General features: G+C 50.3%; 1 protein-coding gene across 2 annotated transcripts in view; it reads left to right on the top strand.

The window, feature by feature from the left end:
- Positions 1-25,503, top strand: part of GSG1L (GSG1 like) — a 169,238-nt gene that overhangs the window by 57,841 nt on the left and 85,894 nt on the right. For both annotated transcript variants that reach the window (XM_017848634.1, XM_017848635.1), the window contains exon 2: positions 22,654-22,806. In XM_017848634.1, the coding sequence (XP_017704123.1) occupies positions 22,722-22,806 (85 nt within the window). In that variant the 5' untranslated portion in view covers positions 22,654-22,721. The remainder of the gene's footprint in view (positions 1-22,653; positions 22,807-25,503) is intronic.

Raw genomic sequence — 25,503 nt, 5'->3', positions numbered from 1 at the left:
ATCATGCGTCCCCCGCCCCGCCCTGCCACCAAGATGAATGCCCTACTGAGACGGAAGAAGTACATTCTTCGCGCTAGGATAGACCCTTCATGTACCTTTGCAGATAAGCCTTAAAAGATTTCTACCCACAAATATTTTTTCATTATTCTATCCATGTCTTAAAGATGCTGGCTCATGTCTGTAATCCCAGCACTTTGGGAGGCTGTGGGAGGATTGCTTGAGGCCAGGAGTTCAAGAGCAGCCTGGGCAACAGAATGAGACCCGGTCTCTACAAAAAAATAAAATTCACCAGGCATCATGGCACATGCCTGTGGTCCCAGCTACTTGGGAGGCTGAGGGGGGAGGATCACTTGAGCCCAGGAGGTGGAGGCTGCAGTGAGCTATGATTGTACCACTGCAGCCTGGGCAACAGAGTGAGACCCTATCGTTTAAAAAAAAAAAAAAAAAAGATTCTGGCATGAACGTGAATAGCAATTTCCCCTTCGTGTGGTCCAGCTGAGTGCTCAGTATAAGTTAAAGAAATGTCTGCTGTTAAGAAACAGAGTCCTGGGTCGGAGACCATGCTCTGTTAGAAGCCGTGTGACCTTGTTCAAATCTTGTCCCCTCTCTGGGGTGAATTTGTAGCATGGAAAAATGCAGCAGGATGCTGTCAATCATGATTGGGTTTCTGAGCTCTGTGAAGGGTTGGAAACTCGTGTCCTAGGCCTCACAGTTGTGTTTGAAAAGAGTTTCATTCATTATTTTTTCAAAATGAGGAGATCTCATGTAAAACCCAAGATTTCTGGCTTCTTTGGAAGAGTTGGAAGACCTGGCAACCTCGAGTGCACATTCCCACCTGTCGGCTGCAGCTGTGGCTTCTCCTGGGATGTGACCCTCCCTGAATGTGACTCCTCCAGGTGGCTGCAGCTGCCACGACTTTCTGTCCTCTTCTTGACATGGAAGCAGAGCGGTCACCCCCATTTATGACTGTGCTTTTACCTTTCCTTAAGGTGGAAAGTGAGAGACGACTTGTAACTATGTTTCCATCAGAGGTGGGGAAAGGATGTGCAAAGGCCCTGGGGTGGGAATGAGTTTTGTGGCTGGAAAGGAGCCTCAGGGAGGAAGGGGAGGGAGATGAGGCTGGAGAGGTGGGCAAGGACCAGGTCACTTAGGGTCCTGGAAGAAACCTGGATTTCACTTTGAGTATGATGGGAAACCATTGGAACATTAGAGGGCTTTATGGAGGGGAGATTCGATTTACATTCTAGAAAGATCCTTTTGGCTGCTGAATGGTGATACATGCTAGGGAAAAAAAGAAAAAGGAAGGGGGGCTAGGGGGTATTGGGGAGGGGCATTGGCAATTTTAGATAGTGGGGTCAGGGAAGACATCACTGAGAAGTGACATTTGGGCAAAACTTAGAAGACTGGGCGTGGTGGCTGACACCCGTAATCCCAGCGCTTTGGGAGGCTGAGGCAGGAGGATCACTTGAGCTCTGGAGTTCAAGACCAGTTTGGACAATATAGCAAAACCCCATCTCCACAAAAAGTTTAAAAATTAGCTACGCATGGCGGTGTGTACCTGTGGTCCCAGCTACTTGGGAGCCTGAGGTGGGAGAGGATTTCTTGGGCCCAGGAATTCAAGGTTACGGTGAACTATTCAGGCCACTGCACTCTGGCCTGGATGACAAAAAAAAAACTTCCAAAACCTTAGGGCAGGTGGGGAGACACAGGGGAGCAGCGTTTCATGCAGAGGGAGCAGCAAGTGCAAAGTCCCCGAGGCAAGAGTGTGCCTGCCGCATTTCAGGAACAGCAAGGGGGCCAGGGTGCCTGGAGGGAGGTGAGCGAGGGGAAAGGGGGCAGAAGATGGGGTCGAAGGTGAAGGGGAGTTAAAGGCCATTGTACAGGTGGCCGCTGACTCTGACAGGTGAGTGAATGCCGAGTCAGCCAGAACCCACACTCAGTATCTTCATAGGACCTTGCGGGCGGGGCGGGGGGGTGGCGGTGGTGGTCTCTGTCTTGACTGGGGGACTTCTTGGGGCTGGGACTTCCAATTCTGGGCACCAGGATACTGCACTCTGTCCGCCAAGTCCCTGACTTCTGGCCTGCCCTGGAGTATTTGGTCCCTGGTGGCTCATTACAGCTTTGAGGCCACTCTCCCTCCAGGCCCCCAAGGCGGGCATCTTAGCACTTGGAGCCCCCTTCACCATGCACTCAGAATGGGCCTTGGTGGAGAGATGGGAGGAAAGGTTGATGGAGGTGGGTGGGAGTTCTGCAGCCCCCTTAAGTACTCGTCCTTGTGGGACACACATCAGAGGAAAGTGACCCGGGGTCCTCAGGGGGTGACTGTACTCTGCCTCCCACAGGCAGTCTGTCTCCTCTCCCCTGTCTTGGCCGTGCTTTCCACCATTTGGACGATTGTCCCTGCTTCCCAGGGAGCCCTGCAGAAGTCTCCCCACCGGGCAGCACTGACGCCAGGCCCGCTTCCCTCTCTCTGTGTGGCAACCAGAGGGAATCCCGGGTACCCAGGTCCGACCACGCTGCTCCCTGGTGGGAGGTCTCCCACAACTCCCTGCTGCCTTGGGGTCAAGTGGCCTCTTCTGCAGGCTCCTAGTCCCCAGGGTTTGGACTCTGGGTCCAGCTCTGGGTTCCCGCTCCCTGGGTCTGGTTCTTCTTGCTGGACTCCCCCTTGTCCTTCAAGACCTCCTCCAGCTCCTCCTCCAGAAACCCCTGGGACTCCCGTGCCTGAGCCAGGCTGGTCCCTTCTGGACCCCTGCAGCCCCTGGTCACTCAACTTGCCTGGCGGTGGGCCATCACTGCTTTGCCTGGCTGTGTCCTTGTCTCTGTGGTTCACGCTGAGAGCCGCCTTTCACTGCCACATCCCAGCTGCAACACGGCACCCGACACTGAGCAGCAACAGGAAACAAAAGATGGCACCCGCTGGGCACTCTCGGGCTACCCCGTCCTGTTCCCGCATGTGTCACTAAATCTTCACTGCAGCCCTTAAGGCGGACATCATTTTCATTCCATTTTACAGAGGAGAAAACCAAGGTCCAGCCAGATTGAAATAACTTGCCCAGGGCACCCTGCTGATAAGCGGAGGAGGTGGGATGTGAACCCACCCTACCTGGTTCCAGAGCCCTGCTCTTGTCCCCTCCCCCATCCCTCCCTGCTGAAAGTGAACTAATCAGTGAGTCAGTGAATCCGGATGACCAAAGCCCCCCGCACCAGTGGCCCCCGCCTTCTCCCTCCCCCTGCTCTGAAGCTTGGGCCAATCTCCCCTGTCTCGTCATCGGCACCCACGGGTCTGCGCCGCCAGCCTCACCACCCCCTCCTTCCCCACCTCCTGAAGCCAGATTCCCCCTTGGCATCGGCCTCTCTGCAGAATCGGTTTCCCTCCCCACAAATGTCACCAGAGGGGTTCCCATCACCAAAGCCCGTGGCCTTTTCTCATCTCTCGGTCTTCATTTCCCTTGACCTTTTGGTGGTATTCACGACTGTGGCTCCCTCCTCCTGGAAGCAGTTTTTTCCCTCGGCCTCTCGGCTGCTGAACAACTCTGGCCGTCTCCTTCTCCTCTTGGCTGGTGGCATTTCTTCACTCATTCATTTAGCAAATTCTTTGCTGAGCGCCACCCATGCCAGAGCCAGACGTGGTTCCAGGAGCGGGTGCTGGACAGACAACATCCTGCCAGACCAGACCTCAGTAAACCAATGAATAACACCACTTCCAATCACCAGAAGGGCAGAGGGGATAGTACAATAGGGGGAAGGACTGAAAGTGACTGTGCGTGATGGGAGTGGTGGCTGCTTTCAATGGAGGGGTCGGGGTCATCTGAGCTGGGAAGCAACCAGCCAAGTGACGCTGGGGGAAGAACACTGGGCCAAGGGCACAGCAAGTGCAAAGGCCCTGAGGTGGCTTTGGAGGAAGGGAGCTGCCTGTGAGGCTGGAGTGTGGAGGGACAGGGGATGACAAAGGGTACGCAGTGGCCTGACAATCTGGTAGAAACACAAATGTCAAGTCACGGAGTTGGGGTTTATCCCAAGCTCTACAGGGCATCACCAGAAGGTTGCAGGAGGAGAGAGACCCGATCGTATTTACATTTTTAAAAGGTACCTCTTTGTCATAAAATGGCCCGTGCATCCGAACAATCTGGGGCACTTGCTCGAAATGCAGATCGCAGCCTCTTCCCAAACCTGCAGCAACAGATTCCACAGGGGCCAGCCCAGGAATCTGCATTTTAACGTGCACGTGCAAACTTGAGAACCACTCCTGTAGCAGATTCTTCACTTGGCCTTAGCCAAGAAACAATAGAGATGGTTAACTTGGATGTTTCCAGGTGGCCAGTGGACAGGATTCAGGATCTAAGAATCGAGGTGGCAGGATCATGCTAACTTTCACTAGCCTGTCACTAGCCATTGGCATCTTCCTTTGTGACGTGTGGCAACAACAAACCTCAGTGGACTAGCTGCACCTGGGGCTTTGACACCAGTCGAAATCACAGGTGTTTTCCATCACACATTACAGGGGTTGCAGATATTTTGGAATACCGCTTCCCTCCTCACTGCTTTGAAGTTACTGTAGTTATTAGACGTGCACTAGATCTTGTTATATCCTGTGTCAATCAAGAAGTATGTGTACTAATATTATACATCTAATTTTTAAATATTTATTTCTTGAGATAGCGTCTCACTGTCACCCAGGCTGGAGTGCAGTGGTGCAATCTCGGCTCACTGCAACCTCCGCCTCCCGGGTTTGAGGAATTCTCCTGCCTCAGCCACCTGAGGAGCTGGGATTACAGGAGCATGCCACCATGCCTGGCTAAGTTTTGTATTTTTAGTAGAGACAGGGTTTCACTATTTTGCCCAGGCTGGTCTTGAACTCTTGACCTCAGATGATCCACCCACCTCGGCCTCCCAAAGTGCTGAGATTACAAGTATGAGCCACCATGCCTGGCCTATATATCTGGTTTTTTTTTTTTTTTTTAATGTTTTGATAATTCCATTCCAATATAATTGGTTTTCTTTGCAATTCTGCATGTATTTGTTTTACGTGTTGAAAAACATTATTCTGAGTAAGGGTCCATGAGGCTTCACCAGATGCCAAAGGGGTCTGTGGGCTGGAAAATGTGCAAAGCTGGAGAGGGAGGCTCAGATAGACCTAGGCACCATTCCTAACTCCCCCTGCCAATGCTGTGGGATCTTGGGTGAATCTGTTTCCTTCTGTCTGCCTCAGTGTCCTTACCTGGAAGATGGAGCCTGGTAGCCCCTACCTCAAATGCTTGCAAAGAACCAGCCAGGCCTCCCAAGCAGGCATCAGGGAGGTGCTCTGAGACCAGCTGGGCCTTTCTTGCCATGGGAGATGGGCTGACCAGGCTTTGAATCCCAGCTCTGCCACTTACTTGCCCATTATGGCCCTGGGATGGGGACTTGACCTCTTCACCTGCCTCAGTTTCCTCACTTCCACTATGTGGAGATAGTAATAGCACCCAAGTCATAGGGTGGTTGTGGAGATGAATTGAGTTTCTATTTGTCAAAAGGGTGCCAGCTCAAAAGGGTGCCAGCACCCTCCATGGATGCTGTAGAGCGTGGTTGTCACTGGGTGTGTCATGGGTGTCTCACTCTCAGGTTCAATTTGGGGTTCCCAGAGGACTGGATCCAAGTCCTGTTCTGTCTGCATTCCCAGGACACAGTGTCTGCGTTTGTGCAGTCACTGCTGTTTTTCAGGTGGGATTGAGGAGGAAGGACAATTACATTAGTGCTCGGGATGGGGAGACTGAGTCGGAGTACCATCAGGCCACAGGGGACCCCGGATTCAGCAACGGAGGTGCAGAGAGGCAAGGAGCAGAGGCTGAAGCCTGCCTGGTCTTGAGATCCTGAGCAAACGTGGAATCCACATCACCCAGTTGGACAGTACCTCCCCACCACCCACTCAGTCTGGCTCTGTTAGGCTTGAGGCAGCTGAGAATTTTTTCTTTATTCTTTGCAAGACAGAATCTGTTCTCCTCTGTTAAAATGGGGACAGCTAGCATGTATTGAGGTCCATCGGGAGCGAACCCTGGGTTATGCCTCTTTACACGTATCTTCTTGTTATTTATTTATGTTTTTGAGAAAGGGTCTCCCTCTGTCACCCTGGCTGGAGTGCAGTGGTACAGTCATAGCTCACTATAGCCTCAACCTCCCTAGCTCAAGCAATTCTCCTGCTTCAGCCTCCTGAGTGGCTACCACCACAGGTGCATGGCACCACACTTGGCTAATTTTTTTAATTTTTGTAGAGACAGGGTCTCACTGTGTTGCCCGGGCAGGCCTTGAACTCCTGGGCTCAGGTGATCCTCCCACCTTAGCCTCCCAAAATGCCAGGATTACAGGCATGAGCCGCTATGCCTGGCCAGCGATGCCTCTTTACCTGTTTCATGTAATGCCTCACCTGGAAGGCAGGTAAGGAAACGGAGGTTCAAAAAGGTGAGGTAACTTGTCCGAGGCCACACAGAATGTGCCTAGCACAGCTGGGGTTTGCCTACAGGAGACCTGGCTCCCCCGGCCACGCCCTTAAACACTCCGGCTACACTGCCAACTCGCAGCAGGTAAATGCTTTCCTGCTTTTCTCCGCTATGTTCCGAACTGACCAACCCCAGATCATATTCACAGATGTGTTTTCAAGGGTGGCAGCAGGTGACAGCTGGGGTGGGAACCAGCAGATGTCTGGAGGCCCTTCGCATGGAGGGCCTTTCCTGGCCTCCCATGGCAGCCTCCTCCCTGAGCCCTGCCCATCTGTATCCTCCCTGACTGCACACACTTTCTTCCCTCTCACTGCCTGCACTCTGAGCTGGTTCCCTGGGCTGTAGCCCTCAGCCTTTGTGGTGTCAAATAATAGGGAGGGGTGAGGACTGCAGTGAACTAGACAGCACCTGCCCTTGGTAAAGGGAGCAGCAGCCACTCTGCCCAGCCACAATTTCCATGTGGGAATAAGGTCCTGGTCTTCCATATTTTCAAAAGAATCTAGATTCTCATATGATTTTCCCATTTTAAATATTGGCATGACAGCTAATTCAAATTTTAGAAATATCACATGTACCAAGAGAGAAAGAGAGACAGAGAAACACACACAACCCCCCCCAGAGAGAGAGAGATAGGCAGAAAGGGAGAAGAGATAGAGAGAGATCACTTCTTGGCCTTACAGCTAAGGTCAAGTGGAGAGAGAGAGAAACAGAGAGAGGAGAAAAAAGAGGAGGAGGAAGAGAAGGAGGAAGATGAGGAGGAAGAGGACAGGGGAGGGAACAAAACAAAGAGAAAACAAAACAAAAAATCTCAAAAACCTGTCTTCAAGCCAGTTGGTGACTTCTCCCTTCCCCTTTTCGTCCTTCTGCCTTCATAGCAACTCCCTTTTAGAGATGGGAAAAAAGAGGCCTGGAGAGATGAGAGGACTTGCCCAAGATGACCTGCCAGGGGTGGGTGGGAGGGTGGGTGGGGCCTTTGGGGCCAGAACTCGACCTTGGACTTCAAAGTTCTTCCCACCAGGTTCCTACTACCCATCTCCAGGCCCGCAGCCTGTGTGGGCCAGCGCTTATTTTCAAAGTCAGCTGCTGAATCCTGAAGGGGAAGAAAAATAATTGTCGTCTGATTCTGAAGGCCAAGGTCACCATGACAAGTCTCACAGGCTCAGCGACTGTCCCCAGATTCCAACAGAGCCATTTCTAAAGGGCACGTCTGCCAGAGACACCTCTGAACTGACAAGGCCTGGAGTCTTGTGGAACTCTAGGGGCCGGAGGCATTGTCAAAATCCCTTCCAATGATAAACTAGTTTGTTCAGTTGTTGAGTGTGGAGGAGAAAGGACTTGTTTCTCTGGGCCCAGCCCATCAGCTTCATAGGCTGCCATTTACAGAGGACCTAGAGTGCTCCAAGATCTAGATGGGGACTTTGCAGCCATTCCCTCATTAAAGTTGCCCAGAAAATCCTGGGAGACTGGTAGTGTTGACTCTGTTTTACAGCCAAAGAAACTGAGGCTCAGAGAGGTTAGGAAAAGGCCAAGGTCAAATCCGTGCCTGCTTGACTTCAAGTCCAGGCTCACCCCACCACAGCGAGGTGGTAGAGAAGCTTCCTTCTTTGCTGCGGTTGATCTGGGGGCCACAGTGGCGGCTAGGGTGGTTTGGGGAGGAGGTGATTTTGAACAAAGAAAAGAAGATGGCTGGGCGTGGTAACTCACGCCTGTAATCCCAAAACTTTGGGAGGTCAGTGGGGGAGGATTACTTGAGGCCAGGAGTTTGAGACCACCCTGGGCAAAAGGGTGAGACCTCATCTCTACAAAAAATTTAAAACATTAGCCAGACACAATAGCACGTGGTCCCAGAGACTTGGGAGGCTGAGATGGGAAGATCACTTGAGCCCAGGAGTTGGAGGCTGCAGTGAGCTATGATTCCATCACTGCACTCCAGTCTGGGTGACAGCATGAGACCCTGTCTCAAAAAGGAAGAAGAAAAAAAGGAGGTGTATTAGTTTCTTCTTGCTGATGTAACAAATTTCCACAAATTTAGAATTTAGTGCCTTGAAACAATATGGATTTATCACACAGTTCTCGAGGTCAGAATTCCAAAATGAGACTTAAAAATCAGTGTTGACTGAGCATGGTGGCTCACGCCTGTTATCCCAGCACTTTGGGAGGCTGAGGTGGGTGGATCACCTGAGGTCAGGAGTTTGAGACCAGCCTGGCCAACATGGTGAAGCCCCATCTCTACTAAAAATACAAAAATTAGCCAGGCGTGATGGTGTATGCCTGTTATCCCACCTACTCGGGAGGGTAAGGCAGGAGAATTGCTCCAGCCTAGGTGGCGGAGGTTGTAGTGAGCTGAGATCTTGCCACTACACTCCAGCCTGGGCAGCAGAGTGAGAATCGGTCTCAAATAAAACAAAACAGCAGCAAAAAACCAAAGTGTCAGCCGGACTGTGTTTCTTTCTGGAGATTCAAGGGGAGAACTTGTCTCCTTGCCCTTTCTGTCTTCTAGAAGCCGTCTGCATTCCTTGGCTCATGGCCTCACATCACTGCAACCCCTGCTTTTGCCACGGCGTCTCCTTCTCTGTCTCTGACCCTTCTATCTCCCTGTCATAATGACCCTTGTGATTATACTGGGCCAACCCAGATGTCAGGATAATATGCCCATCTCAAAATCTTTTTTTTTAATGCCTTCAACCTTTGTCTTTTTAAACAAATTTAATTTAATTTAATTTTAAGTTCCAGTAGCCATGTGCAGGACTCGCAGGTTTGTTACATAGGTAAATGTGTGCTATGGTGGTTTGCTGCACCCATCAACCCATCACCTAGGTATTAAGGCCCACGTGCATTAGCTATTTATCCTTCCATCTCAAGATCTTAATCACATCTACAAAGTCCCTTGTGCCATGCAAGGTAACATATTCTCAGTTCCAGGGATTAGGATGGGGACACCTTTGAGAGCCCTTATTCAGCCAACCCCAGGGGCTTAGAGAGTCATCACATTCAAATGTCTTACTGTAGCATTCAATGCCTTTGACACATGGATCCCAAGCAGTCCTGCCTATCTCCACCCTCAGTACCCGCCGGAAGGAAGTACAGCTGCAGGCTGAACATGCCATTCCCCCCGCGCCTCCAGCATGCCCCACCCATTGGAGTGGCCCTCTAGGCCAGTGCTCCTCACCCTCCTACATGCTTTGGAGTCAGCTAGGGACCTGGTGACAATGCAGGTCTTCAGTCAGTAGGTCTGGGAGGGGCCAGAGATTCTATATTTTCTCCAGGGTCCCAGGGAATGCTGACACTGCTGGTTTGTAGACCTCCCTTTGAGGAGTGAGACTCTAGACGAGATGGTTATGTAGAAAACAGTCATCTCTGGGCCCCATGTTTCCAAGGTAGCATGCCAATTGGCATTGGAATGGCATCACATGCCCACGTGCTCTGTTGCCCGACCTTTTGCCCATCCCACTAAAGCAGTCACTGAGGGTCTCTACTATGACCTGGAGTCAAAGCATAAAAGCTTTCCGGCCTCATTAAAAGAAAATTCCAAGTGAGCGTTGTGACCTTGGGCAACTCACTCACCCACTCTGGGCCTTTGCGGAAAGGATGTGGGGCTGGCTGGACGAGAGAACTTTCGGGAACAGCTGTCAGATCCATGCCCTTGGCTTAGAAAATCAATTCGGGCATCTGAGCTGAATGTCTTTCCTTTTCCTCTAACTCTGAACATTGAGTTATGGGCTGGCGTGGTGTTTGTTAGAACTCTGGACCCTGGGAAAGCTGGATAACCGAGGGTTTGCAGGGCATTTCACCCCTATCTGTAGATATCAGGGGTCCATACAGGGTCTTAAAATGTTGCATGGCTGCTGTGTCAGGGATAGAAATGACTTAGATATCATCATATAGGGAGACGAGGCTGGAAACTCTAATGCTCTCGAGAGCCCGGCAGGACCCATGAAGGGTTGAGGGGCACCGGGTGGGGTCTGTGCCCCTGTGCGAGGAGGGCAGTCCCAGCTCAGCCCCACAGTCATCATCACGTGATGATGCAGGTCCAGTATTGTGCATTTGCCCATTTTGCAAACGAATCCAGAAATCTGAATGTTTTTTTTAATGTGAAGCCTCCTATTTTTAAATGTTGATAATGAATTCAGATATTTTTAAAATACTGTGTGGGCCAAACAAGACATTTCTGTGGGCTGGATTCAGCCTGTTGGCAACTCGTTTGAGAATCTACTCACTCTGCCGAGAGGGAAACTGAGGCTCACAGCAGCAAAGGGACCTTCCTGAGGTTTGCAGTATCAGGGTTTAAACTCGGGGCTGCTGACACATGGTGGAGCCACCATCTGTTGGTCTCACTGTAGTTCTCTCTTCCAGACAGCCCTTTCCCCCTCAAGCCTCAATCCTCCTGCCTCGGATAGAGCCAACGCAGCCCCCAGGCACACAACAGGAAACAGCCTGGGTGGGAGGTGGAAGAGTGCCTCCCACCCGACTCTGCTCCTGACTTACTCTGTGACATGGGAAAGTCCTGGTTCCTCTTTGCATCTGAGATTTCTCATCTGTAGAACAAGGGCTGGGGGCTCAGTGACCCCTCAAGTCCCTCCCTACGGCTCTCCATGGCCTCTGGCCTTTTCCTCCCAGCCCCGGTACATCCCTGCCTCTGAGCTTCCCATATTGACATTTTTGCAAACAGCAGCTGCCACACAGACGTTGCCAGCCCCCGAGGTCCCAGTCCACATCATCTACATGATTCAACATGCTCGGTATCAGGGGGCCCGACACCCATCTCACAGCCAGCGGCCACTGCGCCGTGCCTTATTGATTTGATGTATTAAACTGATGGATTTTTTGAGAAAAAAAGTGTTTTCTCTTGAAAGGCCATTGCGTCTTGAGACTTCATATGACTTTGCAACAATTCCCCTCTGATCCCCATAAAGGTTTTATTTGTCCAGTGGCTGAAAATGCACTTGTTCTAGGCTTGCTAATTCTCCTTGGCTACTTTACTTTAGGAATAACAACAACAGGAACAGCTAACGGGCACTTTAGACAGGACAGGTGTTGGCCTAAGCACTTACTCATCAATTAATTCACTTAATCCTCACGACAGTCCATTGGCTGGCTGCTTCACGTATGCCCAATTTGCAGATGAGAAGACTGAGGTTCAGTGGCAATGTATCCTTTTCCCAGTCTCACAGCTAGTTCTTGATGGAGCTAAGGTAACCTAGGCAGGCTGGTTCAGGCCCTCAATTCCTCTCGGTGCCTTTACCACCTCTTACTACAATTGATGGTCAGTGATGGTGGCTCATGTCCATAATCCCTGCATTTTGGGAAGTCAGGGCTGGAGATCACTTGAAGCCAGGAGTTTGAGACCAGCCTGGGCAACAGAGTGCGACCCTGTCTCTAGAAAAATTGAGAAAATTAGCTGCATGTAGTGGTGCATACCTGTAGTTCCAGCTACTTGGGAGGCTGAAGTGGGAGGATCGCTTGAGGCCAGGAGTTCGAGGCTGCAGTGAGCCATGATTGTGCCACTTCACTCTAGCCTGGGAGACAGAGTGAGACCCTGTCTGTTAATAAAAAATGAACATGAAAAATTAGTTGGGCATGGTGGTGCACGTCTGTAGTCCCAGCTACTTGGGAGGCTGAGACCAAAGAATCTCTTGAGCCTGGGTTGAAGCTGCAGTGAGCCTTGATTGAGCCAGTGCACTGCAGCCTGGGTGACAGACTGATACCTTGTCTCTAAAAAAATAAAAAAGGAAAAGGGAAAATTATTATAATAGTGAATAATGACACTTATTAGCAATAAATAGTCATACTTAACTTTCTTCAACTCTTTCCAAAGATCGGGCTTGTGTGATTTACCAGTATTGTCTCATTGACTGCATCCAACAAGTCAATTATGCCCAGTTTAGGAATGAGGCACCCCACGGACACAGGACCACTCAGGGTCACGCAGCCGAGACACAGTTCCCACCCATCCTTTTTCACTCAGTCAAGGATCTGGCCCTGGAAGCTCTCTCAGCAAGGGAGGGATCCAGGGAGAACGGGAAATCATTCCTGCAAACCCATCAGTCCCAGCAATGAAGGGTCAGAGTTGGCGTCACAAAGCTGTTTTTTAAAAAGGCAAAAAGTGCAGCTAACAGGATCGGCTGTCACCTCCCGGCCCCGCACCTGATGAGAAATCATTTCATTCCTTCTGTCCCCTGAAGGTCACCTGTTCTCTGCCACAAATTGAACCATTAGTGCAAGTTTCGGAGACTTGGGACAATCATCCCCACCATTATGGAGCCTTTCCTGGCGTCACCAAGGCAAGGCCTTGCAGGGCCTGCTGAGAGGCTGTCTGTTCTGACTTCCTGTCCTTCCGCGAGCTTGCATTCCGTAGCACTAAGAAGAAAAGTGAGCGTTCATCACAGCCCAGGCATTCTGCATCGGTTCCCGATTGTTTAATTATGCCCATACCGCCTTTTATTTGCCTGACGCCAACACCTACTTTTCTTTTCTAGCATTGACTTAGTTTTTCCTTAAGGTGACCATTTTTTTCTTTTTTTCTTTTTTTTTGAGACCGAGTCTCCCTCTGTCACTCAGGCTGGAGTGCAATGGCACGATCTTGGCTCACTGCAACCTCCACCTCCTGGATTCAAGTGATTCTCCTGCCTCAGCCTCCCGAGTAGCTGGGATTACAGGCGCCCGCCACCACACCCGGCTAATTTCTATATTTTTAGTAGAAACGGGGTTTCACCATGCTGACCAGGCTGGTCTCAAACTCCTGACCTCAGGTGATCTGCCTGCCTTGGCCTCCTAAAGTGCTGGGATTATAGGCGTGAGCCACCAAGCCCGACCAAGGTGACTCTTTTTTTTTAAATTTTTTATTTTTGAGACAGGGTCTTGCTTCTGTTGTCTAGGCTAGAGTGCAGTGACAGGATCGTAGCTCACTGCAGCCACAATCTCCTGGGCTCCAGTGATCCCTCCCACCTCAACCTCTCAAGGAGCTGGGGCTACAGGCACGCACCACCATGCCTGGCTAATTTTTAAAATTTTTGTAGAGATGATATCTCACTATTTTGCCCAGGCTGGTATCAATCTCCTGGGCTCAAGCAATCCTCCCACCTTGGCCTCCGGGATTAGAGGCTTGAGCCACTGCATTCAGCCTCATTTTTTACATGTACATTTAAAAACGGGACTTTAGATTCTTGGTTCTCAAATTGGATTGCATATCAACATCACCTGGAGGGTCCATTCAAACACAGAATGAGTCCTACTTTCAGAGTTTCTGATTCCACAGGTCTGGGCTGGGGCCCGTGAATTTGCACTACAAGTGCCCAGGTAAGCCTGGTGCTGCTGCTCGGGCACTCAGTGTGTGCTTAGACCACTGGCTTAGACCACCATTCTCACTGGAAATCAGAGTCCCTTGCATTAAAAAAAAAAAAAATCTGTCACTGAGGGTCCCTGCAGAAAACAGAATCCCCCAAATAGTTCAAGTGAAGACACTTTAATGAAAGAAACTCCTTACAGTGGAGTGAGAAGGGTTAAGAGAATCTGAGGCCAGGCACGATGGCTCATGCTTGTAATTCCAGAGCTTTGGGAGGCTGAGGCAGGAGGATCGCTCGAGCCCAGGAGTTTCAGACCAACCTGAGCAACATAGTGACACCCTGTCTCTAAAAAACAAAAATTAAAAATTAGTGGGGTGTGGTGGTGAGTGCCTGTAGTTCCAGCTACTTGGGAAGCCAAAGTAGTAGAATCACTGGAGCCCAAGAGGTTAAGGCTGCAGTGAGCCATGATCCAGCCACTGCACAATGCACTCCAGCCTGGGTGATAAAGCAAGACTTTGTCTCAAAAATAAATAATTAATAATAACAAATAATAAAAAATGTTACTCAATCTGGCTAGAAACTATGGAAGACTCTGAGCCTGAGGCCAGCCTTGTATGTGCTTTAAAAAATTGACAAGTGTTACAAAGGTGTTAAGGACCTATTAGCACCACACAGAGATTCTTTTGATTGAGGTAATAAGAACGTTAAAAATCAGGGGAAAGAGAATCACTTTTGCACTCTTTGGTTTAGACAATTTAACGCTGTGACTCAACACCGCCTTAAAGCACTTGTCCCCTGGTGGGAAACAGGAATGTGTAGCTTACAGCCTCCAGTGGCACCCAGCTTCTGGGACTTATTCGCCAGCTGGCACTCAGCACTTGGGGAGGGCTGCTGCTGGGGATGGGGGCAGGTTGGTGTACATCCCCTGGCATGTCCAGCCTGTCTCAAAGCTGGGTGGAGGTGGGCTCTGGTGGCCAGGGCAAGCCCCCAGGCAGAGACACAGGGGCCAGCAGGTGGAAATATGCCCCAAGGGCCATGGGCAGCCTGGGGCACTGGCTGTGCCTGCTGCACCTTCACAGCCCCCTGCCACTGCTCCCTCCCCTTAAGTATTAATGTCCTCTGGAATCCCGCCTCCCACATGGGTTCAGAGGCATCCTGTTAGCTCCAACTACCTTCTGACAATCACAGCAGATACACAGGGAGTGCTGAGTTTTGCCAGTGCCCCACACCTGTCATGGACTTCCCTGCTGGATGTTCCATGGCTCATGTAGGCTCTGCATGTCATTGTACCTCCTGCACTTAGCAGTGTTCCATGGCTCAGTGAGGAAACACCATCATCTGCTCTCATCTGCTCAGGTGTCCAAGCCAGGAACATGGCAGCAGTGTGGCCTCCTCCCTCTCCTTTGCCGCCAAGTTCATAGGTGCACAGCCCACTGAGTCCAACCCTCAGGGGTTATTAGTTTACCTACTTGTCCTCATTCCCATTGTGGCCACAGTCCGGGTCACTGTCATCTCTCGCATGGAGTGCAGTGGAAGTCCCCAGGAGCTCTTTCCATCCTGTCCATCCATTCTTCACTCTCCTCTCAGCATACAGGGTTCACTGGCTAAGCCCCTCACCTGCCCCTGAACGCAGGTCAAGTCCAGTTTCCCCAGCCTGGCTTCCAAGAATCCTCCAGATTACCTTCTCTACCCTGTAGCCTCCTTCCCTATCACACCTGGTGGCTGGCTGGTACAGGATCCCTGAGAACTGAAGGGATCCATCCCACTCAGCGGCCACCCTTTTCTGGACACCTGGTTCCAGAATTGCTTGGGACTCTGGAGAATATCTTGAATGGAAGCCTTGACTAGGGAATCCTACGCCCCACAGCCAGACCAGCCGCAGCAACCTGCTAAGAGTGGGAGAATATGGTTTCCAAGTGGCCACTCTGTCCTGATGACAGCCTCCTTGCTGACCATGGTTCCTGGAGTCACAGAGGCGTGAGTTTGAATGCAGACTGTCACTACCTAGGTGTGTAGAGCAGTTGCTTAATCCCTCGGAAGCTGAGTTTTCTTGTCTGCAGAATGGGTGATGCATTGCTACCTTGCAGGGCTGTTAGGAAGATTTGGTGATATAATCCACATGAATTTTTGTGTCTGAGATCAGATTATCTAGAGGCACAGTGTAAGATGAGTATTTGGGTATAAAGTCATTGGTGAAGGAAATGCTCCCTGGGGAGACTGGTAAGGGAACTGAACCTGCAGGACAGGGAAGGGAGAAAGGAAAGCAAGGGATGGTGTCAGGCCAGTCTGACCCCACGGGGGCTTTGCAGTGTGGGTCACAGCTCAGAGTTGTCCTAGCCAGAGCCACAGGACAGGACCCTGCTGGTCAGTCATGTGTTGATGGCACCTAAGAGGGAAATGTAAGTTCCCAGTCATTTTCTGAACAAAGATAGAAAAAATTGGCTCTGGTTGCCCAAAGACAATCCTCTAAAGACAGAAACTCTAAAAAGAGAGCCTAGGAGACTGGGCGGGACACCAACATCCTTCTTTTTGACTTGGCACATAATAAAGACCTTACAATTGTCAGCCTTTATTGTGACAATTATAACAACAAGAACAATCATTATTGTTATTAATTTCCTTGGCTGGAGTGGGCTGAAACTCACAGATGGATGCTCCCGAGCCCAGTAAGAAGATAAGGAAATAAATCTAGCAATCTAGCTGGAAAAGCACAACTCGGCCAGGCACACCTGGGAGGCCTTGGGAGGCCGAGTCGGGAGGATCACTTGAGGCTGAGAGTTCGAGACCAGCCTGAGCAACATAATGAGACCCTGTCTCTACAAAATAAATAAATTAGCTGGGCATGGTGGCACATATCTGTAGTCACAACTACTATGGAGGCTGAGGCAGGAGGATGGCCTGAACCCAGGAGTTAGTGGCTGTAGTGAGCTATGATCATGCCACTGCACTCCAGCCTGGACAAAGAGCAAGATCCTATCTCAAAAAAAAAAAATTTCTGTATATCTATATCTATCTATCTGTCTAAGCACAACCCAGCCGGGTGCAACTCAGGCCTGTAATCCCAGCACTTTGGAAGGCCAAGGCGGGTGGATCATTTGAGGTCAGGAGTTTGAGATAAGACTGACCAACATAGTGAAACCCAATCTCTACTAAAAATACAAAAATTAGCCGGGCACGGTGGCGGGCGCCCGCAATCCCAGCTACTCGGGAGGCTGACGCAGGAGAATTACTTGAACCTAGGAGGTGGAGGTTGCAGTGAGCCGAGGTGGTGTCACTGCACTCCAGCCTGGGTGACAGAGTGACAGTCTGTCATAAATAAATAAATAAATAAATAAATAAATAAAGCACCCACAACCCTGCCAGGCATCGGGGTACTTGTGCCTGTTTCCCCATGGTTAAGTTACTTCCGGAGCATCCCCACCTCCAAGCTCTGGCCCATCTCCCATCACTTCTGAAAGAGCATTGCTGGGCCCTGCTGTGAGGGGAGGTGCGGGGGAAGCGTCCTGGCCTGGGGCCCACATGGGCAGGGTTGACCGCACCTCCTGTGGTGTGGGGGCTGCGCAGGGGGAGGCAGCTGAGTCAGTGAGCAGTGCCATGATGAGGGGCAGTCCTTGCCAGAACCAGCAGGGGCTGGAAACCCAGCGAGAGGAGCATCAGCAGCTCCGAGGTAAAGATTGTTGGGTTGGGGATGAAATCTCCTGGGTGTCAGCCACCCTCCTGCAGGCTCAGTGCTCCCTGAATTTCCTGCTTCGCTCCCCGCTGCCTGGTGGGCCTTGGGCCAGCGAAGGGCTCGGAGGCTGTGAGTGTGCGGTGCCAGGGGGTGTTTTAACAGCATCCAGGCTGCCAACAGCACATTATTCTCTTACAAAAACCGAGGAATTACCCAGGAGATGTGATATTTTGGTAGGGGGGGAAATAAAAGAAAAGGAAAAAGGGAAGAAGAAGAAAAGTTCTCTGAGACTAAAAGCGCTGTTGTGCTAGGGGTGATAGTGGGCGTTTCAGCATCTGGGTTCTTCATCAGGGAGCAGGTAGGGACTCAGAATTTACTGTTTCTTTATTTGATAAATAGTATTTCTTGGATGTCCCTGGGACATTCCAGGTGGAAGGAACAACTTGTGCAAAGGCAGAGAGCTAGAAAAGGACATGTTTGACAGCTTCGGAGAATAGAACAGCTGAAGATAAGGACTCCTGGTTGTGATGGAAATTCTCCTCAAACTGGCATGGGCAAAGACAAAGAATTAATTGGTTCACGTGATTGAAAGAACAAAGGACTGGCAGCTTCAGGCATGGCTGGGTCCGGGGGCTCAAACAATGTCATCAGGACGCACTTTTCCTCCAGCTCTTGGCTCTGCCTCCCTTGGCACTGGGTTCACTCTCAGGAAGGCTCTTGCCATCTGGTGATTCAGTCAATTCCATCTTTACATCCTTCTAGCCTCAAACTTGGTAGAAATAAAAGGCTTCTAGGGCTGGGCGTGGTGGTGCACGCCTGCAGTCCCACCACTTTGGGAGGCCGAGGGAGGATGTTCACTTGAGCTTAGGAGTTCGAGACCAGCTGGCGCAACATAGTGAAACCCCATCTCTACAAAAATAAAAAAAATAAGCTGGGCATGGTGGTGCATGTGTGTAGTCCCAGCTACTCAGGAGGCTAAGGTGGGAGNTGAGGTCAGGAGTTTGAGATAAGACTGACCAACATAGTGAAACCCAATCTCTACTAAAAATACAAAAATTAGCCGGGCACGGTGGCGGGCGCCCGCAATCCCAGCTACTCGGGAGGCTGACGCAGGAGAATTACTTGAACCTAGGAGGTGGAGGTTGCAGTGAGCCGAGGTGGTGTCACTGCACTCCAGCCTGGGTGACAGAGTGACAGTCTGTCATAAATAAATAAATAAATAAATAAATAAATAAATAAATAAAGCACCCACAACCCTGCCAGGCATCGGGGTACTTGTGCCTGTTTCCCCATGGTTAAGTTACTTCCGGAGCATCCCCACCTCCAAGCTCTGGCCCATCTCCCATCACTTCTGAAAGAGCATTGCTGGGCCCTGCTGTGAGGGGAGGTGCGGGGAAGCGTCCTGGCCTGGGGCCCACATGGGCAGGGTTGACCGCACCTCCTGTGGTGTGGGGCTGCGCAGGGGAGGCAGCTGAGTCAGTGAGCAGTGCCATGATGAGGGGCAGTCCTTGCCAGAACCAGCAGGGGCTGGAAACCCAGCGAGAGGAGCATCAGCAGCTCCGAGGTAAAGATTGTTGGGTTGGGGATGAAATCTCCTGGGTGTCAGCCACCCTCCTGCAGGCTCAGTGCTCCCTGAATTTCCTGCTTCGCTCCCCGCTGCCTGGTGGGCCTTGGGCCAGCGAAGGGCTCGGAGGCTGTGAGTGTGCGGTGCCAGGGGTGTTTTAACAGCATCCAGGCTGCCAACAGCACATTATTCTCTTACAAAACCGAGGAATTACCCAGGAGATGTGATATTTTGGTAGGGGGGGAAATAAAAGAAAAGGAAAAGGGAAGAAGAAGAAAAGTTCTCTGAGACTAAAAGCGCTGTTGTGCTAGGGGTGATAGTGGGCGTTTCAGCATCTGGGTTCTTCATCAGGGAGCAGGTAGGGACTCAGAATTTACTGTTTCTTTATTTGATAAATAGTATTTCTTGGATGTCCCTGGGACATTCCAGGTGGAAGGAACAACTTGTGCAAAGGCAGAGAGCTAGAAAAGGACATGTTTGACAGCTTCGGAGAATAGAACAGCTGAAGATAAGGACTCCTGGTTGTGATGGAAATTCTCCTCAAACTGGCATGGGCAAAGACAAAGAATTAATTGGTTCACGTGATTGAAAGAACAAAGGACTGGCAGCTTCAGGCATGGCTGGGTCCGGGGCTCAAACAATGTCATCAGGACGCACTTTTCCTCCAGCTCTTGGCTCTGCCTCCCTTGGCACTGGGTTCACTCTCAGGAAGGCTCTTGCCATCTGGTGATTCAGTCAATTCCATCTTTACATCCTTCTAGCCTCAAACTTGGTAGAAATAAAAGGCTTCTAGGGCTGGGCGTGGTGGTGCACGCCTGCAGTCCCACCACTTTGGGAGGCCGAGGGAGGATGTTCACTTGAGCTTAGGAGTTCGAGACCAGCTGGCGCAACATGGTGAAACCCCATCTCTACAAAAATAAAAAAAATAAGCTGGGCATGGTGGTGCATGTGTGTAGTCCCAGCTACTCAGGAGGCTAAGGTGGGAGGATCGCTTGAGTCCGGGAGGTGGAGGCTGCAGTGAGCTATGATCACACCACTGTGCTGCAGCCTGGGTGACAGAGTGAGACCCAGTCTCTGAAAGAAAAAGAAAGAAGGAAGGAAGGAAGGAAGGAAGGAAGGAAGGAAGGAAAGAAAGAAAGAAAGAAAGAAAGAAAGAAAGAAAGAAAGAAAGAAAGAAAGAAAGAAAGAAAGAAAGAAAGAAAGAAAGAAGGAAAGAGAGAAAGAGAGAGAGAGAAAGAAAGAGAAAGGAAGGCAGGAAGGCAGGAAGGCAGGCAGGCAGGAAGGAAGGAAGGCAGGCAGGCAGGAAGGAAGGAAGGAAGGAAGGAAGGAAGGAAGGAAAGAAGGAAGGGCGAACTTCTCTTTCCCAGTAGTTCCTGTGAAAGTCCTGAGGTTGAGTCTCATTGAGTAGACCTGGGTCATGGGTCCATGTCTGACTGCCCATGCCTGGTCTGTAGTTCTTTCTCTAAAGTGTGGGTCTTGGGGGACCACATGACTAGTGTGACCTGGAAGGCAAGCCATGGGGATGTTCCTAGTTCCATCTTCTATTGGCTACTTTTTCTTTCAGAAATCATATGCGCCCTCACAATTTCATTTCTCCCTGTTGACTCTATCTCTAGCCTCGACCTCGTCAAGAGCCCCTGGGCTGTATTTCCATTCCCCATTGGATATATCCCCATTATGTTCTTCTAAAAAAAACTGTAATAGTACAAATGACTTGAGCTCTTACTATGTGCTAATCATAAGCTCCTTATATTGCTGTGCAACTGATTGCTTATATCACCGCAACACTGCAAGACAGGTGTTATTACCCCCATTTTATTTTTTTATTTTTCAAGACAGAGTCTCGCTCTGTCAGCTTGGCTGGAGTGCAGTGGTGCTATCTTGGCTCACTGCAACCTCCGCCTCCCAGGTTCAAGCGATTCTCCTGCCTCCTAAGCAGCTGGTATTACAGCTGCATTCCACCACGCCCGGCTAATTTTTGTATTTTTAGTAGAGATGGGGTTTTACCATGTTGACCAGGTTGGTCTTGAACTCCTGACCTCAAGTGATCCATCTGCTTCAGCCTGCCAAAGTGCTGGGATTATAGGCATGAGCCACCATGCCTGTCCATTACTCCCATTTTACAGATGAAGGAATTGAGGCATACAGAAGTTCACTCCTGAACCAATGACTGGAGTTGGAGGGACACGGCACTCTGACTGGCTAGACCTGAGTCATGTGCCCCAGCATGGAGCCCAGATGTGGGTCAGCTGCAAAGGAACTATGTAGACAGAGAAGAAAGAGGCTCTCCTGGTAAAAAGCATGCAGGAATCATTATAACATGGGTAGGAAAAACAGCAGATGCCCCCTAAACCAGATGGCGAATGATGGTAATCCAATTTGGACCAATTTGTAGGAAAAGGGAGCTGTGCTATCTCAGAGAATACAAAGAAAGTTTGAACTGCCAAACTACTGGAAGGACAGGAGTGCAGGTGGCCTTCAGGAACAGCTGGAACCAGGTGCTCACGTGGTCAGAATGCTCAGACTCTCATCTGAACTGCTCTTTCCTGGTCTACTTCAGTGGATCTAAGCACAGATTCCTAGAAGAAGACTTTGATTGGTCAATTATAAGTCAGATTATCATACTGGACCAATTAGCTATGCCAGGAGGGCAAAACCCTACCAGAACAGGGCTAACTGGGAGAACCACAAGGTTGAGGTGTGGGAGTAGCAATAGTGGGTTCTAGAAAAAATGTGGGGTAGGATACAGGGCAGATAAAAGTGTAGGTGTCCCTTGAGGGCAAACCTGCTGTGTGTGTGAGGTGGCATACTTAGAGCTGCAGGTGGCCAGATGTAGTGGCTCGTAATCCCAGTACTTAGGGAAGCTAGGCAGGCAAATAGCTTGAGCCCAGGAGTTTGAGAACAGCCTGGGCAATATGGCAAGACCGCATCTCTACAAAAAATAAAAAAATTAGCTGGATGTGGTGGCGCACTCCCATATTTCCATCTACTTGGGAGGCTGAGGTGGTAGGATGGCTTGAGCCCAGGAGTTTGAGGCTGCAGTGAACCGTGATCCCACCACTGCACTTCAGCCTGGGTGACAGAGTGACACCCTTTCAAAAAAAAAAAAAAAAAAAAAAAAAAAAAAAAGCCCACAAAAACAAACAAACAACAAGAACAAAACAAAATGTATAGTTGGAAGTAACACAGAACCTCACACTAACTGGCCTAACAATACAGCAGTGTATCTCATGAAGCCCAGAACAGGGCAGCTCCCAGGGCTGGTGGTTGGTCTGATGAAGCCATCATTCCGTCACTCTTCTCTGCGTCTACAGTGTCAGCTTCACCCTAAACTGGTGGCTTCATGGCCGCAAGCTGGCTCTCAGTGGTGATCATCTAGCCCATGAGAAAGAAAGGGAGCGCCTTGTCCAGCCACAGGATAAAAGTTCTTCCCCAGTAGTGGGCATCCAGAGAATGCTGACTTAAGCTTGGGTCCCTGAGCCGGCCCCTGCAGACAAGGATGGGACGGCCATGACAGTCTTCCATCATCGATCAGGACGTCCCCCAGAACCAGGTCTATTCTAAAATGACTTGCTACCCTCCGCTGGTGTGGGAGGAATAGGCACAGGGTGAGCCATCTTGGGTTGCCCCTCATCTCACGGCCTCTCTGCCTCTGTTGGACAGGGGTCCTGTGGCTGTCTGTGGTCTCCGAGGTGCTGTACATTCTGCTACTGGTGGTTGGCTTCAGCCTCATGTGTCTCGAGCTCTTCCACTCCAGCAATGTCATCGACGGGCTCAAGCTTAATGCCTTCGCGGCTGTCTTCACGGTGCTCTCAGGTAAGGCATGGCCAGTCCCGTGGCCTCTCAGAGCAGAGGCAAGAAAGGATGCTGCCCTTGGAGTAAGCCCTGGTTGTACCAACGGGGAGGCACTGGACAAGTCACTTCTCTTTGTGAGCCTGAGTTTTAGCATTTGTAAAAAATGGCCAATGCATATTGACTGAGTATGTATCACGTGCCAGGTGCCGGACCAGGTACTAAAGTTATAGAAATGAACAAAAGTAGGCAGTCCCAGACCTCAAGGAGCATAACACGTGTGGGAGGGAGAGGCAGATGAACTTGAGATGTCTTCAGGAGATCAGTGCCACATGGTCTGTGATGGATTGGATTTGCAGTGTCAGGGAGGGAGGTGGTTGTGCAGAGTAGGCTGACTGTGCCGCCTTTCCCTGGGATATAAAAGAGAAGCCGCTTTGGGGTGGAGGGCACATTGCTCCTCTTCCTGAGCTCATCTGGCTTTGAGAACTCCATGTGGAGAGGCTGCGTTGGAAGTTGAATGGTCAAACACATCCAGAAACTCAAGGGCAAGGGTGTGTTGGGCAGGGATTGTGGGGAAAGGCCACGGAGCCAGGGATTTTGAGGGTTTCAGGAAGAATGGGACCGTCAACCGCTTCATAGGACTCAGGAAGATGGAGACAGATGATTCCAAGCAAACACTTAGATTTGGTGGGCAGGTGCCCAGGGTCGCTGCAGCGGATCCAGGTCATCAGGGGTTAAGCTGGGATTACGCAGGAAGGGAATAAAGGAAGCCTATAAACTAGAACATCAGGAGGCCTGGCAGACAGAGCAGTGGCTTGGCTGTGTAAGACATTTGTTCCTAAAAAGCTGAGTGTAAATTGAATTTCTATAAATTTAATCCTATTCTTCACGCATTGGAAGAACTCTCTATTTAATGAAACCGAAACGATGAGCCTCTTGGTAAAGGAAGTAATCTCTCCTAATTGAGGTATGTACATTTGACAGAGGGATCTTGCAAAGAATAGAGCTGCATTCAAGAAATTAGAGCACACGCCATAGATCAAAATGTGCCAATCTGTCATCCCAGGATGTGGGAAATCCAATCATCATAGTAAAGAAAAGAAGAAAAATAGAACAGTTGTCACCACACACAGACAACGTGGGATTCGGCCTCCATGCACGCCATCCCTGTGCACCCCATTCCCAGCAGTCCAAGGATGGAGAGCTTGTTTATTCGTTTTTCCCCTCCGTCTTTTATTTATTTACTCAACCAACATTCGCTAAAGGCCTAACTGGGCACTGTGCTTGTTTGGGGGAGTTTAAGGAAAAAGACTCAGTCCTTGCCCTCATGAAGCCTTTCTCTCTCTCTCTCTCAATCTCTCTTTATTTTTTTTGAGATAGGGTCTTGCTTTGTTGCCTAGGCTGGAGAGCAGTGGTGCAATCACGGCTCATGCAGCCTTAACCTTCAGGGCTCAAGTGATGCTTCTATCTCAGCCTCCTGAGTAACTGGGATTATAGGCAACTCCCATCCCCCCACCACGCTCAGCTAATTAAAAAAAATTTTTTTTTTTTTAGAGATAGGGTCTTGCTATGTTGCCCAGGCTAGTCTCCAACTCCCAGGCTCAAGTAATCCTCCTGCTTCAGCCTCTCAAAGCACTGGGATTACAGGCATAAGCAACCACAATCTTGTGGAGATTTCGATCTTGTGGAGAGACGTATTCATCAGATGATTCTAGCATGGCATGTTGACTTCTATGGACTGGGTGTGTTAACAGCCCTGTGGGAGGGGCACCCACATTTGCCCAGGGACTGGGGATGAGTGGGGTGGGCATGGGGAAGGCAACATTTGAGTGAGACTTGGAAAATAAGTAAGAGTCTGCTTGTTGGACAACTTGAGGAGGGCATTCCAGGTGGAGTGGACAGCGTAAGCAAAGGCCTGATGATGCGGCATATTCTGGGAACTTCACATAGCTCAGAATGGTGGGAAGACTGGGAGTAGGAAGAGGAGGAATGTTGAGAGGTGAAGCTGGAGAGGTTTGTGAGGGTGTCAGTGCTTTATAGAGGTCTTTGGATTTTACCATATAGGCAATAGGGAGCCACTGAAGAGTGTGGAGCAAAGGGCAACATGGTCAGGTTTGCATTTGGGGATTGTATTAGTCCATTCTCACACTGCTAATAAAGACATACCCGAGACTGGGTAATTTATAAAGAGAGAAGTTTAATGGACTCACAGATCCACATGGCTGGGGAGGCCTCACAATCATGGTGGAAGGCAAATGAGGAGCAAAGTCATGTCTTACATGGCGGCAGGCAAGAGAGCGTGTGCAGGGGAACTGCCCTTCATAAAACCATCAGCTCTTGTGAGACTCACTATCAGGAGAACAGCATGAGAAAGACCTGCCCCCATGATTCCATTACCTCCCACTGGGTCCCTCCCATGACACGTGGGAATTATGGGAACTACAGTTCAGGATGAGATTTGGGTGGGGACACAGCCAAACCATATCAGGGATAATCTCTCTGGGTTCAGGGTGGAGCACAGATGAAGTGGAGCAAGAACGGAGGTAACGAGGCCAGCCAGGAGGCGGCGGGAGTCATATTGATACAAAGCAACAAGGCCCAAGTGGAGAATGGGTGAGAACAGGGACAAGTCCACTGTGCAGGAGGTAAAGTCAGTGGGGCTTGGGGACTGGTTAGGAGAGGCGGGTGGGAGTGGGTGGTTAGGGGAAAATAGAGTCAAGG

The sequence above is a fragment of the Rhinopithecus bieti genome, unplaced genomic scaffold (genome assembly GCF_001698545.2).
Source record: "Rhinopithecus bieti isolate Rb0 unplaced genomic scaffold, ASM169854v2 scaffold_31940, whole genome shotgun sequence".
Lineage (NCBI taxonomy): Eukaryota > Metazoa > Chordata > Mammalia > Primates > Cercopithecidae > Rhinopithecus > Rhinopithecus bieti.
Note: the sequence above shows the minus strand (reverse complement) of the source record. Positions and strands in the feature narration are given on the sequence as shown.